The sequence below is a fragment of the Metopolophium dirhodum genome, chromosome 1 (assembly GCF_019925205.1).
Source record: "Metopolophium dirhodum isolate CAU chromosome 1, ASM1992520v1, whole genome shotgun sequence".
Taxonomy (NCBI): Eukaryota; Metazoa; Arthropoda; class Insecta; order Hemiptera; family Aphididae; genus Metopolophium; species Metopolophium dirhodum.
The window spans coordinates 87,021,310-87,043,671 of NC_083560.1; the positions used below are offsets into that span (position 1 = coordinate 87,021,310).

Sequence of the window (22,362 nt, forward strand, 5' to 3'; positions counted from 1 at the left end):
TGCATCTTCTCGTAGTACACTTAGTGTTTTGCAAAAACAAAAAAATAAATTCTTGTCCTCCAGTTAATGAATTTTGAATACTAGCAGTCCTCAATGGTATTTCGATATTCGGTACATGGTCGCTAGTAATTAATTGTTCCTTGCACTGAAATATTTGGTTTCTGACATTCGTTGGAAGCAAACTTGTATCCGTGGTCTACTGCTGAATCGCTAATGCGGGTAGCTCGTAGATCATCGATGCCTCCTTTACCAGACAATTTACTGCAACTGGCAATCGTTTTTGAAAATGGACAGTTACCAAGGATTAACTGCTGTGATGAAAATCAATATTCAGGAGTTGTCTGCAAGATATAGATGGGAAAAATAATATGATATTTGCATGCCCAGTATTAACCCAAAATATTGTTGATACGGATATAAAAGAACTCCATGTTGATGGTACATTTAAGGTCGTTCCAGCTAGAATGGGATACCAAATGTTATCTATTCATGTTATGGTACAAAATTATGTTGTTTTTTTTTCTTAAAATAAAATATACCAAATTGTTTACATGTAAAAACTTTATTTACAGTCTTTACCAATAATATTTGTATTAATGGAAGCAAAAACCAGAAACGCATACGACACCGTTTTCCATTATATTGAAAATAAACTTTTACCAAATATATCACCATCTACAATTGTTACCGATTATGAAACAGCATTGAGAGATGTGCTCCAGTCATATTTTCCAGGAGTACGAACCTCAGGTTGTTGGTTCCACCATAATCAGGTTGGTTATAATACAATAGAAGTTTTTATTATAATTATTATATAATAAGATACAATTTTTCATTAGATGCATCATTTTTTTGTTCATGCAGGCTGTTTTCAAAAATATTAAGAGTAGTGGATATTATAGGCTTATAAAAACTAATGAAAACGCATTAAAAAGTCTAAAACTTTTATTCGGATTACCATTTCTACCAGCTCAAGATATCGAGAGAGGTTTTAGATTAATAAAAATGTTTGCGATTAACCACGGTGTATGATTTATTCAACTATTATGAAAGGTAATGTTATTAAACAAATATATTTGGTTTAGGTCAACAAATAGTCAACAGTTAATTTTTTTATTAATCTAAATCATATAAGAATTTATTTGTTATTATTTTATCCGATTGTTGAATGATGACGATTTGTTGTTAAAAACTTAGGACTTTTTCTTAAAAGTATATTATTAAATGTTTTTTAAACACTTTATAAATTGTTATATTTGTATCATAATATATTAGTTTATTTAAGGTTCATGAATTCTAAATCATACACCTTCTAATTGCCAGTATGTTCTACTGCGTTGATTGAAGTATTTTTTTTTTAATGGGGCTGGCTGCCCTTTTTCTAAAATAGTCTTCAGGTTAGGTAGGTACTGTTAAATTGCAAATTTGTAATTACTTGTTTCCATAGGTATCTACTGGATCAATATCACAGTTTCACCATGTCTATACTTAAAACTAATTTTTAAATTTATTTATGTGGTGCTGGAACTGACTTGATAATCTTCCCAAAAATTTACATCTTTTAAACTTAATATTATTTGAATAGGGTTGATACAAAAATACAAAGTATTCATAATAGCTATTAATTATTATTATTTTGATACTTGTTAAAAAATATTTTACCCTAATTAAGGAAGTTAAATTGGTTGGTATTCAACCCCAGTCGTAGTCGCAGTCGTCCTACATAATATAAAATACATCTCTAATTGGGTTTTTTTATTCAGTGTTAAAAGTTTTGCAATGTACAGTAGGTACCTACCATTTTACCGTTATGGGTATTGGGTGTATAATAACTTATACTCTATTTAAACATTTTACTCCTTTTTTGTTTTAGTTAAGCTCTAAGGCCGTGTTCTCACCAAAAGCAACTGATGACGGCAACGCGATAGAGATTCAAGTCTAGTTTTAGTTGAGTTGCCTAGATGTTCTCTTATACGAAACTAATATGAAACTTCAACGCAACTTCAATGCATATTCAGTTATCAAAATGTCTTCATCCGATGAGGATATGGTTGTAGCATTTATGTATTTGAGGTATCAAAATCAAAAAAAAAAAAAAAAATTGGGTTCATCCATACTATTTACTCACCGTCAACCACAGTTCATTTATATTTACGAGAGAATTAGACCAAGACCCAGCTAAATTTCATGGTTTCTATAGAATGAGTATTGAATGTTTTCAAGAACTAGTAGAACTAATGAAGACTTCAATTCAAAAAAAAGATACCAACTATAGAAAAGCAGTGTCTGTTGAGGAAAGACTTTTAATTACAATAAGGTAATAATTAAATTAAATATAACTAAACCTTATTATATTTTATATTTTTAGAATAATCAAGAAAAATAATATAATAATCTTTTATTAAATTAAAAAAAAAAAATTAGAAATATTTGAATATAAATTACCGAGAAAACTCTCACAATACATAACAGTTTTTATACAAATTAAGCGAAAAAAATATTTTTTATTATATATTAAAATATTTAAAACCACTCTGTTCTGGATCATATTGTTGATATTCATTACCTACCTGTATTATCAGTTCTTGCCTCTGGTACTGTCGATAATGTAGAATAACTAGAAGAACTTGAATGACTAGGAGGATTTAATGAACCTTGATCCTCTAAAATGCAACCGATGACATCCAAAACTTTCCTTTTGAATTGTATGGGGCTCATTTGTTGTATATCCGGTAGTAAGCTCAACAAAAATGTTTGATCTGCACATTTTGGTGTTGTTGACATTTTTTTCTTTTTCGTTGCAAAGTATTCCATAAAACCAGTGGCGTGGCGTGTATATAAGCAGTGTAAGCGTTGCTTACACTTTTTATTGTTAAACGTTTTTGGGTGTATTATTTTTAAATGACCAAATTAAATTCAATTTTAGCCATGATCAATGTGAAATAATATTATTGTTTATTATAATATTTTTTCATTGATTTTATAATTTTATATTTATAAATTGTTATTTGTTGTTAGTCTAAAAATAACATCGTTATTCGTTGTTTTTGAACGTTTCGGTCGTCGCGTCGGTTCATTACAAGCCAAGAATACTCGGTAAAATGTCCCCCGAACTTCCGCAGTCCGCGCACGCACGTTCGGCTCATCTATGCATTTTCTATAAACATGAGAAATGCGATGTGTGTGTAAGCGATTTCAATTCCCTTTCCTATTTTATAAATTAGACTATTACAGTTTATAGTATAAATTGTTTGTGTTGAAATTATCATGCGGAATAGTATACGCGGTGGTGGTACTGACATATAAGCGATTTTCAAATATGATACACGACGAATCAGCAATCATCGTGATTTTAATCGACATTTCACTTTATTTTATTTTTACCAATTGCGTTGGTATAATGGTATGACAAACAGTGCCGCACTGCCACTATTGTCTGTTATGACTATTTGACTTTATTTAATAGTTACGACTTACAGAATAGTACAGTTAATTTATTTTTTAACTTCAATTAATGTTAGGTTATTGTATGATATTTATATTTTTAATTATTTTATGATGAGTGATCATGTTCAAGATGTTAATTTTATTACTTGTGAGTGTGGCAAACAAGAAAATAATATGAGCAGTTATAATTGGCTATTGCATATAGCTTCTTGTGTAGTGCGAAAGTCAAAACTTACAAATAAAAATATAAGCAACTATTTCTCAAAAACGCCAAGTAAGTAATAACTTCATATGTTTTAAATGTCTTCTAGTTGTTAATGACTGTAAAAGTTAATATGTACTATGTAGGTATATTGAAATGACTTAAACATCAAACATATTACATATTATATGATAATAATTATTTAACCGCTAATATTAAGTGTTTGTCATCATTGCAGCAATCAATAAAAATGTTGGGTCAAACGAAATTAGTGTTGCTGTTGCACCAATTTCAGAATCCACAACTTCATCACAAAATACTGATATTGGATCAAAAAGTATGTCAATAATAAAATAAGTTATAAAGTAATTTTATTATCAATTACCTACTAATACAATCTAACAACATCTATAGTTTAAGTATTTCTGTAGTACACATGAGACATGAGTACGGGAGCTCAAATTAAAAAAAGTGTATACAATGTGTCTAAATCCGGTGCTTTTATTAAAATATTTCTATTATAAATTAAACTAGACTAGTGTATGTTATATTTTTTTATTCATAAAATATTACTTTTTTTTACCCATGAGATGAATTATTTCTTCAGAAATGTATTTATATAAAAATATATTGATCCAAATCTAATACAATGTATTAGAACAATTATTTTATTATTACTAGAAATAATATATAGTTATTTTTTTTAATCAATTATTTCAAATGATATAAATAAAGTTAAATACTACATAACAGTTTATTAGTTAAATAAAATTTCTAATGTTTCAAAACATAATTTGTATAAATGTATTACCTATATATTTCCTAATTTACGTTTTAGGAGGAAATTTAGTTTCAATAAATCAAGGACTTCCATTGTTTTTTAACACACCAAAAACATTTACTAGCTATCAACCAAATGATACAAAATTATCATCAGTTTCAAACAATGAATCACCACCAACAACTCAATTTTCACCTCAACAAGACAATTTGTCCAACTTCCACTGTGATATAGATAGGTTACTGGTAAAATCATTTGGCGCGCATACTTATGAAGACAAAATGGATATTGTTTTGAGAGGGAGGCCTACTCCTAAATTACCTAATTTGAAATCTAAAACTAAAAATTGTTACCGATATTTTAATGAATGTTTTTATAAAACATGTGACTGGCTTTGTGGTTGTTCGGATAAATTGTACTGTTGGCCCTGTTTGCTCTTTTCACATAGTGAATCGAATATTTGGTCAAAATATGGGTTTACTGATATGTCTAATTTTCATGGGTTAAAAACTAGACACGAATCAAGTCAGCTACACATTCAAGCCTTGGTAAATTTAAAAACTTTTGGGAATAATAGGATAGATATTTGTTTAAGTGAAAATTTAAAAAAAAACATAAATAAACATAATGAAAAAGTAGATAATAATAGGTATGTTATAAGTAAATTAATTGATATCACTTGTTTCCTTGCCAAACAAGAATTAGCTTTTAGAGGTCATGATGAAAAATCAAGTTCTTTAAATAGAGGTAATTTTGTTGAAACATTTAATTTACTCTCTTCTGTTGATGATAAACTAAAATTCCATATTTCAAATTCTACTGTTTTTACAGGCCTTTCAAATGACATACAAAATGATTTAATTAATTCTATAAAAAATGTTATAATTACAAAAATTAAAAATGAAATTAAAGATGCTGACTTCTTAGCAGTAATCACGGATGAAACAACTGATATTACAAAAAGATCACAACTCACAACAGTATTTAGATATGTTAATGACAAAGGTGTTCAAGAGAGATTTATTGGGTTTTCTGATGTTAGTGCTGATAGGTCAGCTAAATCTTTGGCTGATCATTTTTTTTCAATACTTCCAGAGTATATATGTGATGAGAACAAATTAGTTGCTCAGACATATGATGGAGCTGCTGTTATGTCTGGTTCTCATAATGGTTTGCAGACTTTGATAAAACAGAAATATAAAAATGCAATGTATATTCATTGCTATGCACATAAACTTGATTTAGTTCTTAAGCAGTCAGTGTCTCATATTAAGGAATGTAAAATATTTTTTACAAATCTAAACGGGTTTGCGGTTTTTTCTCTAATAGTACAAAAAGAATAAATGAGTTAGATTTAATTGTTAAAAAACGGTTTCCAACTATTGCACCAACAAGGTGGAATTATAATAGTAGATTAATTAATATTATGGTTGAACATAAAAAAGAAATTAATCAATTAATGCAGTCTATTGTAGAAAACGCTGACAAATGGGATGGCGAATCAATTATATGTGCTAGAGGCTTTTGTTTGACATTAGAAGATTTTGATTTTAATTTTAATTTAATCATTTTTGGAAAAATACTTCCTTTAGCTAGGTACCTTTTTGATGTATTACAAAAAAAAGTGTTTGATATTTCATATTGTACTCAAAAAATAAATGAATTTAAGAAACAATTAAATGAGTATAGGCAGAAATTTAATTTAGTTTGGAATGAAGTAAATGACTTAGAAAAAAATAAAATAATCCCATCCAGAAATAAAAGGTGTCGAATGGTTCAAGTATCAGAAGATAGAAAAATTAACTATAAACGTTTATTTTATGAAATAATAGATACTATTTTAGTTAAAACTGATGAACGATTTTCTGAAGTATATAACTTAAAATTTATGGGGTTACTTGATTTTGAAAAATTTTCCCATTACAAAGATAATTTTCCTCAGGATAAATTTAGTTCACTTAAACAAACATATGGTCAGTATTTTGAATTTCCAAAGCTAAAGAGTGAATTGTCAATTATATATTCATCTGATCAGTTTCATCAAACACATATTTATAAACTTTTAGAATATTTGAGGGAAACAGATTTAACAACTGTTCTACCTCAAGTTACTAAATTATGTGCATTAATTTTAACCATTCCTGCAACAAGTGCTTCTGCTGAAAGATCTTTTTCCGCTTTAAAAAGGATAAAAACTTATTTAAGAAATAATCAAACTCAAAATAGACTTTCAAATTTATCTTTACTTTCCATAGAAAAAGAAGTTTTAATGACTACAAAGTGTGAACCTAATTTTCATAATGATGTAATTAAAGACTTTATAAAACAAAATAGAAGGATAGAGTTGTCTTATAAGTGAACTTGTAAACTAATAGAATTTGGAACTAAAAATTAGATTTAAGAAAAAAAACAGGACTGTTATTATTATTATTTTTATTATTTATTAACACTATTATCCCTACATTAGAATGTATAACTTAAAAAAATTGTTTCGTTTGTTATTAAAATATATTTAAAAATAAATAGCTAATGTATTAAAAATATATATGTTTTTGTTAATTTTGTTATATTATAACCAAAAGTTGTTGAGACACATTTTTAGAGGTAAAATTTGTAAGTATGCAACTATTTAATTATAGCAAGGTAAAATCAGTATTTTAAACTGAAGCTGCTTTTGAGTGGTGGTAAAAAAAAAAAAATTAAGGTATAGGTGGGTATAATTTTTGGTGATTGCTTACACCACTGTTGACTCCACGCCACGCCACTGCATAAAACAATTATCGACATCACTTATTTTACTATTTACTTTTAATTTTTTTGCGCTATGTGCTATTTTATCGTGATCTTCTGCTATATATTGATAACTACTCAATAATTCAGATGATCCTGGCACTTGAACAGATTCTATTATTTCATAATTTGATTCGTCTTCAATACCTTCCATGTTAGTGTCCTTTTCCAATTCCGATGATATCGATATATTTCCTTGTTGTTTCTTGCCACTTTTAACAAATGGAATTATAAATTGCATGTTATCTTCTAAATAATATTTTTTTTATGGCCGCCCGATGATCCACTTGGTACTTTTTGTCTCAAATGACGTAGGAATACTGTTCTTATATTTTTCCATCGTTCTTTACATGTTTGGACTAAAATCAAATTGGATATTTGTAAGTAAAACCGTAATTGATTATCAAAAACTTAAATCACGGCTCAATAAATTAAGTTTAAATAAAAATAAATATTAAATAATATATTAAACTTTTTTTAGGTTTATGGCAACAGGTGAAAGTTATAGAGCTATGACATATCATTTTATGAGAGGACTTACAACAATTAGTACTATTATTTCAAACACAACTGAAAATATTTGGACTGTTCTACAACCAAAGTATTTGGATTCGCCATCACAAGAACAATGGTTACAAATATCTGACAGATTTTTTGAGGTATGGAATATCCCGAATTGTGTGGTCGCGATTGACGGTAAACATTTTCGAATAAAATGTTTACCGAACACAGGATCGACCTATTTCAATTATAAAGGGTATTTTTCTATTGTGCTCATGGCTTGTGTTAATGCCGATGGATTATTTACGACGATAGATGTTGGTGAAGTAGGAAGAAATAGTGATGGTGCTGTATTTCGAACTTCAAATCTTGGACGTGCTTTAAATTTAGACATATTACAATTACCTCTTCCTAGACCTTTACCTTCAAGTAATAATGATAATAATTATCGATTTTATTTTGTCGCAGATGAAGCTTTCCCCCTCACTAAATATTTAATGAGGCCTTATCCAAAACGAAGTTTGAAAAATAAAAAAAGGGTGTTCAATTATAGACTTTCTAGAGGCCGCAAAAGCGTCGAGTGTGCTTTTGGTATGTTAGTATCCAAGTTTCGTTTATTTGAAGGGCCAATTTGTTGTAAGGAAGAAACTATAAATAACATTATAAAAGCTGCTTGTGTCCTACATAATTATATTCGTATCAAACAAGGAATATTTTCTCATCCTAAAATATTTGACACACAACAAAAAAATCGACAAGTTCAGGCACAACAAAATCACGAGAGACAAGTAAGGTCGTTATCAGAGGCACAACAAAACAGAGAAAGATTATGTGAATATTTTATGACACCAGCCGGTTCTATTCCATATCAATGGAATACTATAATTTAATTTAATATATATGTCTTTATGATTAATATTACTTTTAATTTTACTTATTTAATAAATCATATGATAAATCTATTTAATATTGTATCTGTATGTACATTGTTTATATAAGATTAATTAGTAATTACGTTTTTGATTTTTTGACATATTACTTACTAGAATTGTTCGTTTTTTTTGAAATGTCATTCCATGCTTTTTCTTTTATGTCTTGTCGAGTATAATTAGATGATGTTATATCATAGAGATATGGGTGACTTTCTATGAGTTGTATGAAAGCTATATTTTCTGCTTGTTCATTTGCCATTTTAAATAAATTATGTACAAAATATTAAATTGATTGTACCTTATTATAAACCAGAGTAATAATCAAATAATTGAAATATTCACAAAATCGCAACTATTCACACTAGCAACTAGACAGAGAGACTGACGCGTCGAGTAGCTCAAAAATTGTTTTCAAACAGTTGAGTTGTTTTCTAGTCCGGTTGCGACCTGTGAGAACACGTCAATTTAGGCAGCTCTCCCATTAGCACGACGCGATTGACGCGACGCAACTGACGAAACTGGCGATTCTTATCGCGTCCATGTTTCCAATGTTTATAAATAGTACTTTTCTCATACACGCAACGCGACTATTGTTGCAGCGACTGCGACGTAAAAAATCGCGCGCGACTGAACATGTTCAGTTTCATTGCAACGGTCGTCTGCGATTTTGGTAAATATGGCCAAAAAAGACGATCCCGTTTACAACATTAAACTTGTGGAAGAAATTGAAAAACACCCTTGTCTGTACAATTATAAGTTATCCGACTATTCAAAACGAGATGTAACAGATTTGGCATAAGAAAGTGTGGCAAAATCGTTAAAGGACAAAGGTACGTTTGTTATCAGTGTCGGACTGGCATACCAAAGGCCCATGGATCAGTTTTTTTAAGGGGCCCCCAAAAAATGTACACTGTATTTCGTTGAAACAACATATTAAGATACTTCTTTAAATATAGGTACTTTACATTTTTACTAATATGGATTATAATATATAATATTAATATATTATATCATAATCATGATTCACGAGTTAACTTAAATATAAAAACAATTTTACATCTAATTATTTTTGAAATAGGTTAGCTACCTATACCTAGTAAGAATATTTTAAATAATAAAACACAATTTTTAAATAAGTAATTTTTTTAATTCATTAGATGAATATGCTATCGTCTCTATCAATTTTTGAGTGTCAATAGCTATATTTTTTTCTATAGCCATCAACATTAATGGAGTAAGGTGATTTTGATGTAACGTTGAGCGAAGTTTCGTTTTGATACATTTAAGCTTTGAAAATACCCTTTCGCAAGTTGTTTGTGTTGATGGCAATAACAAAGCAAACTTATATATAACAAATAAATTTGAAAATAAATTTGACTGGCATGATAATTCTCGTACAATTAAAAATGCACAGTGGATACATTTGTTACACTTATTGCAATTTACTGATTTTGATATTTCATCATTATCTTCATCACTCACATCTTCATTTCTTAAAAGTAACTTATCTTCTGAATCACAATCGGTAGTATATTTAGGTATTTGTGGTATAAAATTTTCATATTGACTGGAAAATTGTTTCAATTCTGTTAAGATTACTTGATGATTCAGTCCAGATATTTTACATATAGTACTCAAAGCTGATACAGGCAATAATTCAGTGTTGTTAAATACTGCAAAACTTCTAGGGTCCAACCAGTTCAAGTCTTTTAATAAATTTTCATTTTTCATGAATCGTGTCTCAATACTATTTTGAATAGTGTCTATAATTAAAAAAGTATCATATTTAAATTTATTATATGGAGATAATATTATAATTCTTGATTCATCATTACACTTTTCCCCAGAAAGTTTTTTTTTTTTTGAAATACGTTTTATTGGAAAATCTTCTTCAATATTAATTAAATCTTCTTCACAAAAGTGATTATTTATTTTTTTACAAAAATGTTGACATTTTTTATATAAATTTAATACATACTCATCATTTCTTTTTTTCTCAATTTCTTTTTTTAAAGCAGCTATCATATTCCATGCTTGTAAATAATTTATAGTTTTAGTTTGTAGATAAATTGACACCGGAGTTGTAGCTGAATAAATATCAAGCAATAAATTAGATATACATATAATTTCAAATCTTGACCAATTACTAATCAATGATTTAGCAATGAACTTAGATTGTGTATTGAAATTGCCATGACAAACTGCGGTTAAAAATGTAAATAAAGTGGTAAATTTGGCGTTATCGACTTCTTTATCAATTTCAACTACGTTCAGTTGTAAATCCATAACTGAAGATAAAGCTTTATCTTTACTCCACCACCTAGTTGCACCAATTTTTTGGAGTCTATAAAGTTTATCATGACCAGTACGTTTTACACTAGTAATAGATGTCCAAGTTTCCATTCGTTTGTGGGAATCTGATAAAAAAACAGCCGTCTGCTCTACTAATCCAAATAAGTCTTCAGCCAAATTAATGTCAGTACTACATTCACTCATTACCAAATTTAATACATGCCCCATACAGTGTGTGTACACAATGTTTGGATTTACACTTTTTAAATGGGCCTGTAAACCATTATAAATACCTTTCATGTTGGCGGCACCATCAAATGAACATGCAACAATGTCATTTAACATTAATCCTAGTTTTTTTAATTCTTCTTTTAATAAGTTAAAAAGGCCAATACCACTAGAGTTATGGCAAACAACCAAATTTAATAATCGTTCTTGCACAACACCATTGAAAACATACCGGACACATATTGCTAATTGATCCATAACACTTACATCCTGAGTGCTATCAATCATTATACTAAACTTAATACACTCTTTAATTTTTTTAACAATTGTACCTTGAATTGCTGCTCCAATTGGTATAATTATGTTATTATTTATAAAAGTTTTGGACATGAATGTAATTAAAGATCCACGACCTTTTTAAGACTTAGCTTTTTCACTAAGAGTTATTGACATTTTAACATGTTGATTTAAAATAGTATCATATTTAGAAATTAACATGACTAGTTCTAAAAAATTACCATGGTTTACTTCAATATTTTTTAAAGAATTTGCTGCTTCATGTTTACCTCGATATGGGATGCCTTGACGACCAATAAAAATAACAATATCTATTAGTCGTTCAAGCACTTGTCTTCGATTTTGTACTTCTTGAGACCTTTTTGCCATGACATCACGATTTATAATACACTCAATATCTTTATTTAATTGAAAACGGACTGCAGTACATGATGAATTCTGATGGAATAGTGAATTTTCATGTCTCACTATATCACGATAAAGGCATTTTTGTAATTTAATATCAGATTTATACCCACTTATGAACTTTGATTCTTTTTCTCCAAAATTAACTGGCTTTCCATAAGCCATACAATTAGAACAATATAAACAATTTGTTTCTATACAGTAGGATATCCATTTTCTTTGAACCACTTCGCCATTTGGCAACTCTTTATAATAAATTCTTTTAAAATTAAGTTTACCTTTAGTAGTCATTATAGGTTGTATAGGATGCTTAGAGAAGAAATTATTTTTAATAGCAATGGAATCATTTCTTGAAGGGCGAATAAAATTTATAATATTAGAATTTTCATCCGTGTTAACTGCATTGTTTTCATTAAAATTATAGTTATCCATACTAGTGTCTTCAAGCATTTCATCAGGTTTAGTATCTATTAACAAAATTATTTATTACAATTTTAGATTTCAAATTTTAAGTAAATTGTTTTAATAGGTACCTACCATTGTTATCCATACTAGAATGTTCAGGCATTTCATCAGTTTTAGTATCTATTAACAAAATTATTTATTACAATTTTAAATTTCAAATTTTAAGTAAATTGTTTTAATAGGTACTTACCATTGTTATCCATACTAGAATGTTCAGGCATTTCATCAGTTTTAGTATCTATTAACAAAATTATTTATTACAATTTAAGATTTCAAATTTTAAGTAAATTGTTTTAATAGGTACTTACCATTTTTATCCATACTAGTATGTTCAGGCATTTCATCAGGTTTAGTATCTATTAACAACATTATTTATTACAATTTTAGATTTCAAATTTTAAGTAAATTGTTTTAATAGGTACTTACCATTGTTATCCATACTAGAATGTTCAGGCATTTCATCAGATTTAGTATCTATTAACAAAATTATTTATTACAGTTTTAGTTTTCAATTTTCAATATTAATTTGCTTAGGCATCTGTCCACAGACTTCTGTTTTTTAGTGTCTGGCTAATGGCTATTATTTTATGTTACCAGTTACCACCCATAACTCCCCACAATATTCACCTAGGTCCAAGTTAGATAGGTATTAGGTATCATGACAAACCAAATTATACAAACTTGGCAAGTAATTTATAGTGCAGATTTTATATATAGTGCAGATTAAGATTGAGTATAATTTTAAGTTTACATTGTTTTATTATCCCATAAATGTTAATGGTGAAATATATTTAAATTTGAGTTTTTTTTATTTTCTAACTTCATCAACTTTGATTTGTTATTGGTAATACTGTTTTTAACACTTAAAATAACTTTAGAATATCTACATAATATTTATTTAGAAGTTATGTTAAAGTTCTTTTCTGTATACCTACTAAAGACTGCAATTACCTACCGAATACATTAACTTTGATTTTAAATTTTTTATATTTAAATTTGTTATAATTTTGCAAGATTGCAATAAACATATTTTAATTGTTTCAAATTTGTATATTATAATTTTTTTAAACTGTGCAAATATTAATTACACTAAATCATCCTTTACATGAATATACGTCTTAAAGACTGAGTTTGCAAAATTCTATTGTTATTATTAAAATGACAGTGTATATTTTAGTCTAAAAAAACAAGAAATTCTTATTCACTGCATACACAATATCCAAAATAAAACCCAAAAAGTCTTAATCAACATATTTAAAACTTACTTTTCGTACTATTCTCAGCAACACGCTGCACTTGTTCCAGTGTAGGAAAACTTAATTTTTTTTGATGTGGGGATGATTGGATCGCTAATAATGCTTTTTTATTTCTTTCTGCCTTTTTTGCGGCCCCAGATTTATATATACGTTTCATGTTCTGATGTTCATAAATTAATTGCACAAATTCACGGTAAATAAATTAACAATAGACAATAGTTTAACATCAAATATATCGCATAACAATTAACAATAATCGACAGCATGCGAGTACACGACTAGAGCAGTGAGCAGTCTGATTAATAAATTAACAAATCAATAATCATAGCTGTGTACGTATTATACTATTATCAGTATTATCCTAGTTATATTAGTCGACAATATTTTTATAAATAACTATAGTCGATAGTCGATACTCGATGGGATGCCCGATGCGAGAAAAACATTATATAATATTTATAAATAATAGCATTATAATACAATATTAACGCAAAGCCGACGCGATGGAAATCATTCGTTTAAAAATAAACTATGAAACATTTGAAGCTACAAAACAATAAATAATAATTATTAATTACACAGAAATTAAATTACGAAAACTAAAATTATATTTCTGTTATAAAATTTCAATTTAGGAGACATCCGTAAGCTATATAAGAATTATATTATTTAAGTCGCTTTCAAAAGTAAATGTCATACCTTCATCATTATTATATATTTATATATTATACATTTATACAGATATTATAGACGTATAGTATTGTAAATTAATACATAATACATTTTTTTTCTATGCAATATTTGCATGATTGCTGAATCCAACAGCGGGGCACTGGGGCCCCTGCAAGGTCGGACAAGCGGGGTCCTCGTGGTCTCGTCTAAGTCCTATAAAACCTAACTTAACTTGCAGTAGTGCAATTAATCCAAAAAAACCTGCTCTAACTTATAACTAGACAATTTCATTTTACTATTATTCATCATCATATTATAGGCCATAGGGAATGCTGGACAAAATTACAAAATTGACGACACTAAAAAAAAAAAAAAAAGTAAGGGGCCCAGCGGCTATGGCCAGTCCGACACTGTTTGTTATTAATCATTGAATAAAATAATCTACAATAGTAATTTAATAATAATTAATAAGTATTAAGTAAATATAGTATGAAGTAGTATATATTAATATATAAATAATTTTTTATATTAATAAGTATTAAGTAAAAATAATCTACAATAGTAATTTAATATTAATTAATAACTAATAAGTAATATAAACTGACCTAACATAATATTTATTATATAAAAAAAAAATATTATATAAGATAAATATTATTATTTTACGATGTACAATAATTCCATTGCCAAGGTAATGCAGATTGTGGTTGTATGAAGTAGTTAGACAGATAATCTCTAAGTCCGGATGCCGAATTTCTGGTTGGTAAATTGTTGTTTTCATTTTCTAATTCCAAATTCATTCCAATATTCATATTCATTTCAGTTTCCTTATGGTACTGCGGTTTATAAGCTCTACCTTCTCTAATCCGAATAAAATTATGTAATACACACATACATCGTATAATACTGCTTATTGTTTCTTCATTTACGCATAAAATTGGTGTACTTAGTACCTTAAATTTACTAGCCATCATCCCAAAAGCACATTCGATTGTTTTTCTTCCTCTACTTAATCTATAATTAAAAATTCTCTTTTTGTTATCAAGTACTCTTCTTGGATAAGGCCTCATCAAATAGGACTTAAGAGGAAATGCTTCATCCACGATAAAATAGTATGGAAACATTTGTATATCCCCTTGGTCGTGAGGTAATTTGATGCCTGTTGGTATATCAAGACCATTTATATCTAACCATCGGCCTAAACGACAAGCTCTAAAAACTCCACCGTCACTATTTCTCCCTGCCTGACCAACATCAATTGTTGTAAATATACCATCTGCATCACAACTCGCCATAAGTACCAGAGAGTGGTACGATTTATAATTAAAATTAGATGATTCAGATTTCGGAATCTTTTTTATTCTAATGTGTTTCCCATCTATAGCACCTATAGATAATTAAACAAAAATGTTATTTTTAGTCTTAATATACTTTTAGATGCTTATTTGACATTTGTATACATATTTAAATGGTCTGTGGTCCATATTATAGTACATCATAATAAAGCCATTTTTTTTTTATCATATTATATTATATTAAAATTGTTTATGCACCTATACAGTTTGAGAGATTCCACAGATCATGAAATCTGTCAGCTATTGTTTTCCATTTTTCAGCAGTTGGTACTGGCATGTATAAATCTTTTAAACATTCCCATATATTTCTTGTTGTGTCAGTAACGATTTTACTGACAGTGTTATTACCTCTCGCAAAATAAAATGCCAAGGCACTAAAATTGCAACCTGTAGCCAAATATCTGAAAATAATTTTTTTTAATATTATGATTTGCATAAATACTATTACTATTCATTATAAAATTAATATCATGACATTTTAGAGCTCTAATTATGATATAAATATTAATTACCATATAAATTCCTTATAGCGGAAAACTGCAAAGAAAAATGGAGGAACCTTCGTACAGTGTTTGTAAGGAGACAAAAACCACCAAGTGGTTCCGGAAGAAAAGATTTTAAAGTATATTATATGACTGAACATATGCAATTTATTTTACCGTATATTAAAGGAGTCAGAAGTGTAGATAGTGCGGGAAATCTTCCTTCCCCTCCGAATGTGATGGACGATGAAGTTAATGAAACTGATGAAGTTGAAAACACCGAAGAAAATGAATTCGAATCGACTGCAGAAAGTTTCAACATGACTGAATCAAGTAACGAACAAGTATTTACTCCAAAACTTAAGAAAAAAAAGACAAACACTTCAGATGCTGCAGATCAATGTTTTATTGATTATATAAATACTAAAAAACAAAACTCCAAAAAAGAAGATGATCCAAGAAAACAGTTTCTGTTAAGTATGTTACCTGAAATACATCAAATGACCGACATCCAAATGAGGAAATTCAAACGTAAAATGTTAGATACAATAGATGATATTTTGGGAGAATCAAGTACCGGGGTAACTGACCATTTCCAACCTATTCGACCTATTTCAAACCATTCAACTCATTCGCAAAACTATTCTGACTATTCACCAAGTGTATCATCATACGGTTCTGAATCTAGTTCAGTTTTAACTTCACCCATGTACATACAAAATTCAAATAACTTTCAACATACACAAAAATTACAAGAGTACCATAGTGTGCTAAATTTGAGTAACATTGAACAAGTGCAGATCAATCCAAATACGTCTTGTATACCACTCGATATGCAAGAATATCTTACAAAAAAATAGTATATATTATATGTATCGCATTTCTGTTTTTTTTTTTAAATAAGACGTATATTTATACATTTTCTATAACATTTAAAATCTAAGTTTTCTTGAAGTATTAAAAATTAAAAATTTTATCTTACTTATTTTGTTTATTATTTTTAGATGACATAGTCCATTTATACCTGCTATATGATTTTCTAACAGGTTTATGCACAATATTTGATGCTTACAATATTTATTTATTACAACGTACAGTGTAAGTTTTTATTATTTCATAACAATCATATAACGCGTGAATATACGAGTATACAATACATACCTTATTATTATTAGAAGTCTTCAACTCTCCTCTTTCTTCAACTCCGACACATTTTCTAAAATGAGTATCTTTTCGGCTGATGGCCGGTTCAAGCAAGTTGCAAAGTTCTGAAAAACTTTCTTTACTCATTCTGTAGAATGACTGAAAACGTTCTGGATGTAATAATAGTTCTCTCGAAGCAACATACGCATTTCTGTTGATATTATTTGCTAAGTAGGGATGAATCCAAAATTTACGTTTTTTCTTTTTTACTTTTTAAATAAGACCACATCACTATCACACTATCATCTGAACTATCCGATTCTATTTTCAATAGGTACAAAGATGATGCTGGTGACAAACTGTTATATACTGTTTAAATATACGAACTGAAAAATAATACAGTAGCACAATATTGTTGATGCGACTTCGATCGCGTGAATGAGCGATTCTACGCAAAACTCGTCGCGTACGACAGTTTCATGGTTTTTTCTTAAGTTACGTCGCGTCAATCTCGTCGTGCTAATGGGAGAGCTGCCTTAATAATACATGTTGCGTTGCGTCGCGATTGCGTTGCCGTCATCAGTTGCTTTTGGTGAGAACACGGCCTAATAACTAATAAAATGGGTTTTGTACAAAAATAAATAAAAATAATAGAAAATGTTTTTTTTTTAATAAGTATTTATTACGATTTACAAGGTTAAGCGCCAATTCAAAAAATTGAGTTTTTAATATAGCTACGTAGGGTATATTGACCCGTCGATGTGACTTGTAAATAGCGCCACGTAGGGTCTCCAAAACCTTCATTTTACACGTTTTCTTATGGAATTCAAATAGAGAGTAGGACAAGTTTTTAAAATGGTTCATTGAAATACTCTGGTGTTTTAATTATATGAACAAATGTATAAAAAGAAAATAATTGGAAAATTTCTATTGTTATCGATTTGTAATCGCACGATTATTTTGTCAGTTTTAATAATAATAATAATCTTTATTACAGTGATATAATCAGGGCTTGAAACCGATTGAAATAATTTCGGTTTCGATTTCGATTTTGAATACCGGTTTTGAAAATATTCGATTTCGGTTTCAATTTTCAATACCGGTATTAAGGAATTTCGGTTTCGGTTTCGATTTTGTATACCAGTTTGGAGAAATTTTCGATTTCGGTTTCGATTTTATATGCCGGTATTGAGAAATTTCGGTTTCGATTTTAATTTTTTTTTTATTTAAATTTTGAGTCAATTTTCAATCAGTTTTAATTTATTGAAATGTTGATATTGATTTCGGTATTGAAATCAATTTCACACTCTACTTTTTGACTAAAATTTGTTAAACAATAAAAGCTTCTTGACTAAATACTATAGTCATTAGTCATTACTAATAAGTAATAATAATATTAAGTACGTACTTAATAATGACTATGGTTAGGTTAGGTTACTATGCCATCTATGGACTAGAGTATCTAAATATTAGTACAGAATATTATCTTAATTCTTAATCTTTAATTATTAATGGTTGCATCATACAGCCAAATAATAGTTTTTTATTAAATTCAGTATTAAATTTTTTTAGGAAATATGTAAGTTTTAACAAATTATTATAATTATACACTATTGTCTATTATCATATAATTATTAAATTATATCAGTATCTACCTATTAAGTTTATTTTATGAGTTTTTAGTGAGAATTTAAATAATAATAATTAATTAAAATGTTACTTAAAACAATTCAAAAAGATATGAATGTATACATATTAGATTTTAAACTTATAATTTTTTGAAATTGATTTCTTATTAACGAATAGCAGATGCATATGACATATGTTATACTAAATAGTCTAAATTAGCCTTTGACAAATTTGTTTTACCATCTAGAAGTTATCGATCATATATATCCAATTCCTAGAAATTCCAATATCAGAGTAATTTATTTTGGCAACTTGTACAACATTTTATATTAGTTACTATTGGATAAAATTGTGTAGGGCCACACAAAATAATTGTTTTCTTTATAAATTTATTAAAATAAAACCGTAAACATAAATAACAATACAATTTAATCATTTAATGACATAATTTAAATTTTTCATTGCTTCTAACCAGCATGATTGCTTCTAAAAGTTCTGGATCTAATGATGTTCTCAAATCAGAAACAACAAATTTCAATCCAGAAAAGCTCCTTTCTACACTGACCTGAAAATGTAATTGTACAACTTGTAGAAGTTCAAATATAAAATACAAAATAAATATTATCATAAGGTAAAACATAAATAATCATGTAAACCTGAGTCGCTGGAACTGCTAAGACTACACTTGCTAATTGATAAAGTTCTGGATCTGTTAATTGTCGTGTTTTCCAATATTGCAAAATATCGGCAGTATAAGAAATGCGCTCAACATTTTTAAAACCATTCAATATATTTAATATACTTTCAGAACTCTCAGAAGTTACTGTTAAGGACGAGGCAAATGAATTTGATGTAAGAGAAGCTTGTGATGATAAAAAATCTTCAAATGGATCTGTAGAGTCTTGGCTACTTTCAATAGTACTCTCAATGACGTCCGTGAAGTTGGCCCTTACACTTTTTCAAAAAAAGTTTTGCACAGTGCCAATATTTTGCAAGTAATTAGCAAGAATTTGCAAGTCCACTCCCGAAATTTGCAAGTCAAAAATAAAGGAGTTATAAGGGGTGGCACCGAGGAAGGGCTAACTTCACGTAGCCCTTACTTTTTCTCCAAAACTTATGAAACCAGTGTCAAAACACTCGTTATAATTAGCAAGAATTTGCAAATCCACTCCCGAAATTTGCAAGTCAAAAATCTCACCCCTACGATTTTTCAAAGTATTCCACCCCAGCCCTGACTTGTTGTCAGAAACTTTCAAAACTGGTGTCAAAACACTCGTTATAAATAGCAAGAATTTGCAAGTCCACTCCCGAAATTTGCAAGTCGAAAATCTCACCCCTACGATTTTTCAAAGTTTTCCACCCCAGCCCTGACTTGTTGTCAGAAACTTTCAAAACTGGTGTCAAAACACTCGTTATAATTAGCAAGAATTTGCAAGTCCATTCTCGAAATTTGCAAGTTAAAATTCCTACCCCTACGATTTTTCAAAGTTTTTCACCCCAGCCCTGACTTGTTGTTAGAAACTTTCAAAACTGGTGTCAAAACACTCATTATAATTAGCAAGAATTTGCAAGTCCACTCCCGAAATTTGCAAGTCAAAAATCTCACCCCTACGATTTTTCAAAGTTTTTCACCCCAGCCCTGACTTGTTGTTGGAAACTTTCAAAACTGGTGTCAAAACACTCATTATAATTAGCAAGAATTTGCAAGTCCACTCCCGAAATTTGCAAGTCAAAATTATACTTTAACATATTATATTACATAATTATGGCATTTAGTAAGCTATAGTACTTATGCTAAAATAATTAAATGTAAAAAATAATTTAAAATGAAATAATTTAAATTACAATGTAAATCATTTAAGAATTTATTATAGGTTGTTTAAGATAAATATTATTAGATATAATTAGCAAGAATTTGCAAGTCCACTCCCGAAATTTGCAAGTCAAAAATCTCACCCCTACGATTTTTCAAAGTATTCCACCCCAGCCCTGACTTGTTGTCAGACACTTTCAAAACTAGCCCACCACAAATAATTACTTAGAATCATTAGGTTTGTAAAAAATTAACATTGGTATTAACATAGTTATGAGTTTCAGTTTGATAGCTATTTAATTAATATGTACAGTAATTTATTTTGATAATAAGAAAAAAAAATTAAATGCTTATAAAGATATCAATGTATTCATTTTTAATATGTCAAATGTAATATTATAAATTATAATGTTTATTTAACACTTGTTTTTCTAGAGATTTAAGAGAAAAGTAATACATGAAAATATGAATTATTGAAACCATACCAGTTTATTTAGCTCCAAAGCGATTTTTATGAATTTTGTTTTTTAAAATGTTTGTTTTTATAAGTATAATAATGGCACTTTTAAAAAAAGTCGGTTAAATTTTCTTTGGAAATTATGGTTAAAAAAATCTTCAAAATCTTATTATTAAGTTTGAAATTCTGTTTTTTTAGGGTTCCGTAGCAAAAAACGGAACCCTTATAGATTCGTCATGTCTGTCTGTCTGTCCGTCATGGTGTCACTGCCACTTTTCTTCGAAACTATGAGAGCTATACTGTTAAAAGTTAAAACTTGGTAAGTAGATGTATTCTATGAACCGCATTAAGATTTTCACACAAAAATAGAAAAAAAATACATTTTAGGGGTTGCCCATACTGAAACTTAATAATTTGTTTTCATCCAACCCATACGAGGGGGGTATCTATGGATAGGTCTTCAAAAATGATATTGAGGTTTTTAATATCTTTTTTTTTAAACTGAATAGTTTGCGTGATAGTCACTTCCAAAGTGGTAAAATTTGTGTCTTCCCCCCCCCCCCCCAATAACTTCTAAAATAAGAGAATGATAATACTAAGAAAAATATATGATGTACAAATTTCGGAAGTGGACTTGCAAATTCTTGCTAATTATAACGAGTGTTTTGACACCAGTTTTGAAAGTTTCTGACAACAAGTCAGGGCTGGGGTGGAAAACTTTGAAAAATCGTAGGGGTAGGAATTTTGACTTGCAAATTTCAGGAGTGGACTTGCAAATTCTTGCTAATTATAACGAGTGTTTTGACACCAGTTTTGAAAGTTTCTGACAACAAGTCAGGGCTGGGGTGGAAAACTTTGAAAAATCGTAGGGGTGAGATTTTCGACTTCCAAATTTCGGGAGTGGACTTGCAAATTCTTGCTATTTATAACGAGTGTTTTGACACCAGTTTTGAAAGTTTCTGACAACATTTCAGGGCTGGGAAAAATACTTTGAAAAATCGTAGGGATAGGAATTTTGACTTGCAAATTTCGGGAATGGACTTGCAAATTCTTGCTAATTATAACGAGTGTTTTGACACCAGTTTAAAAAGTTTCTGACAACAAGTCAGGGCTGCGTGAAGTTAGCCCTTCCTCGGTTCCACCCCTTATAACTCCTTTATTTTTGACTTGCAAATTCTGGGATTGGACTTGCAAATTCTTGCTAATTACTTGCAA

General features: G+C 28.8%; 4 protein-coding genes and 2 pseudogenes across 4 annotated transcripts; 4 read left to right on the top strand and 2 right to left on the bottom strand.

Moving 5' to 3' along the window:
- Positions 1-464: 464 nt before the first annotated feature.
- LOC132943545 (uncharacterized) lies at positions 465-1,942 on the top strand. Its single transcript, XM_061012588.1, has 4 exons — positions 465-509; positions 573-773; positions 865-1,026; positions 1,874-1,942. The coding sequence occupies exons 1-4, from the start codon at positions 465-467 to the stop codon at positions 1,940-1,942; spliced, it is 477 nt and encodes a 158-aa protein (XP_060868571.1).
- Positions 1,943-2,026: 84 nt separating this feature from the next.
- LOC132943553 (zinc finger MYM-type protein 1-like) lies at positions 2,027-6,789 on the top strand. The gene is made up of 7 exons (XM_061012593.1): positions 2,027-2,073; positions 2,141-2,317; positions 3,480-3,721; positions 3,888-3,986; positions 4,488-5,177; positions 5,262-5,708; positions 6,263-6,789. The coding sequence occupies exons 1-7, from the start codon at positions 2,027-2,029 to the stop codon at positions 6,787-6,789; spliced, it is 2,229 nt and encodes a 742-aa protein (XP_060868576.1).
- A 375-nt stretch (positions 6,790-7,164) lies between these two features.
- LOC132943564 (uncharacterized) lies at positions 7,165-8,912 on the bottom strand (annotated as a pseudogene).
- On the top strand, positions 7,997-8,611 carry LOC132936206 (uncharacterized). The gene has a single exon (XM_061002900.1). It carries the CDS (start codon positions 7,997-7,999, stop codon positions 8,609-8,611), a length of 615 nt encoding a protein of 204 aa, XP_060858883.1.
- Positions 8,913-9,329: 417 nt separating the features above from the next.
- LOC132934468 (uncharacterized) lies at positions 9,330-16,965 on the top strand (annotated as a pseudogene).
- LOC132934104 (uncharacterized) lies at positions 14,931-15,900 on the bottom strand. Its single transcript, XM_061000379.1, has 2 exons — positions 15,822-15,900; positions 14,931-15,655 (listed from the first exon to the last, which is right to left on the bottom strand). The coding sequence occupies exons 1-2, from the start codon at positions 15,898-15,900 to the stop codon at positions 14,931-14,933; spliced, it is 804 nt and encodes a 267-aa protein (XP_060856362.1).
- Positions 16,966-22,362: the final 5,397 nt, after the last annotated feature.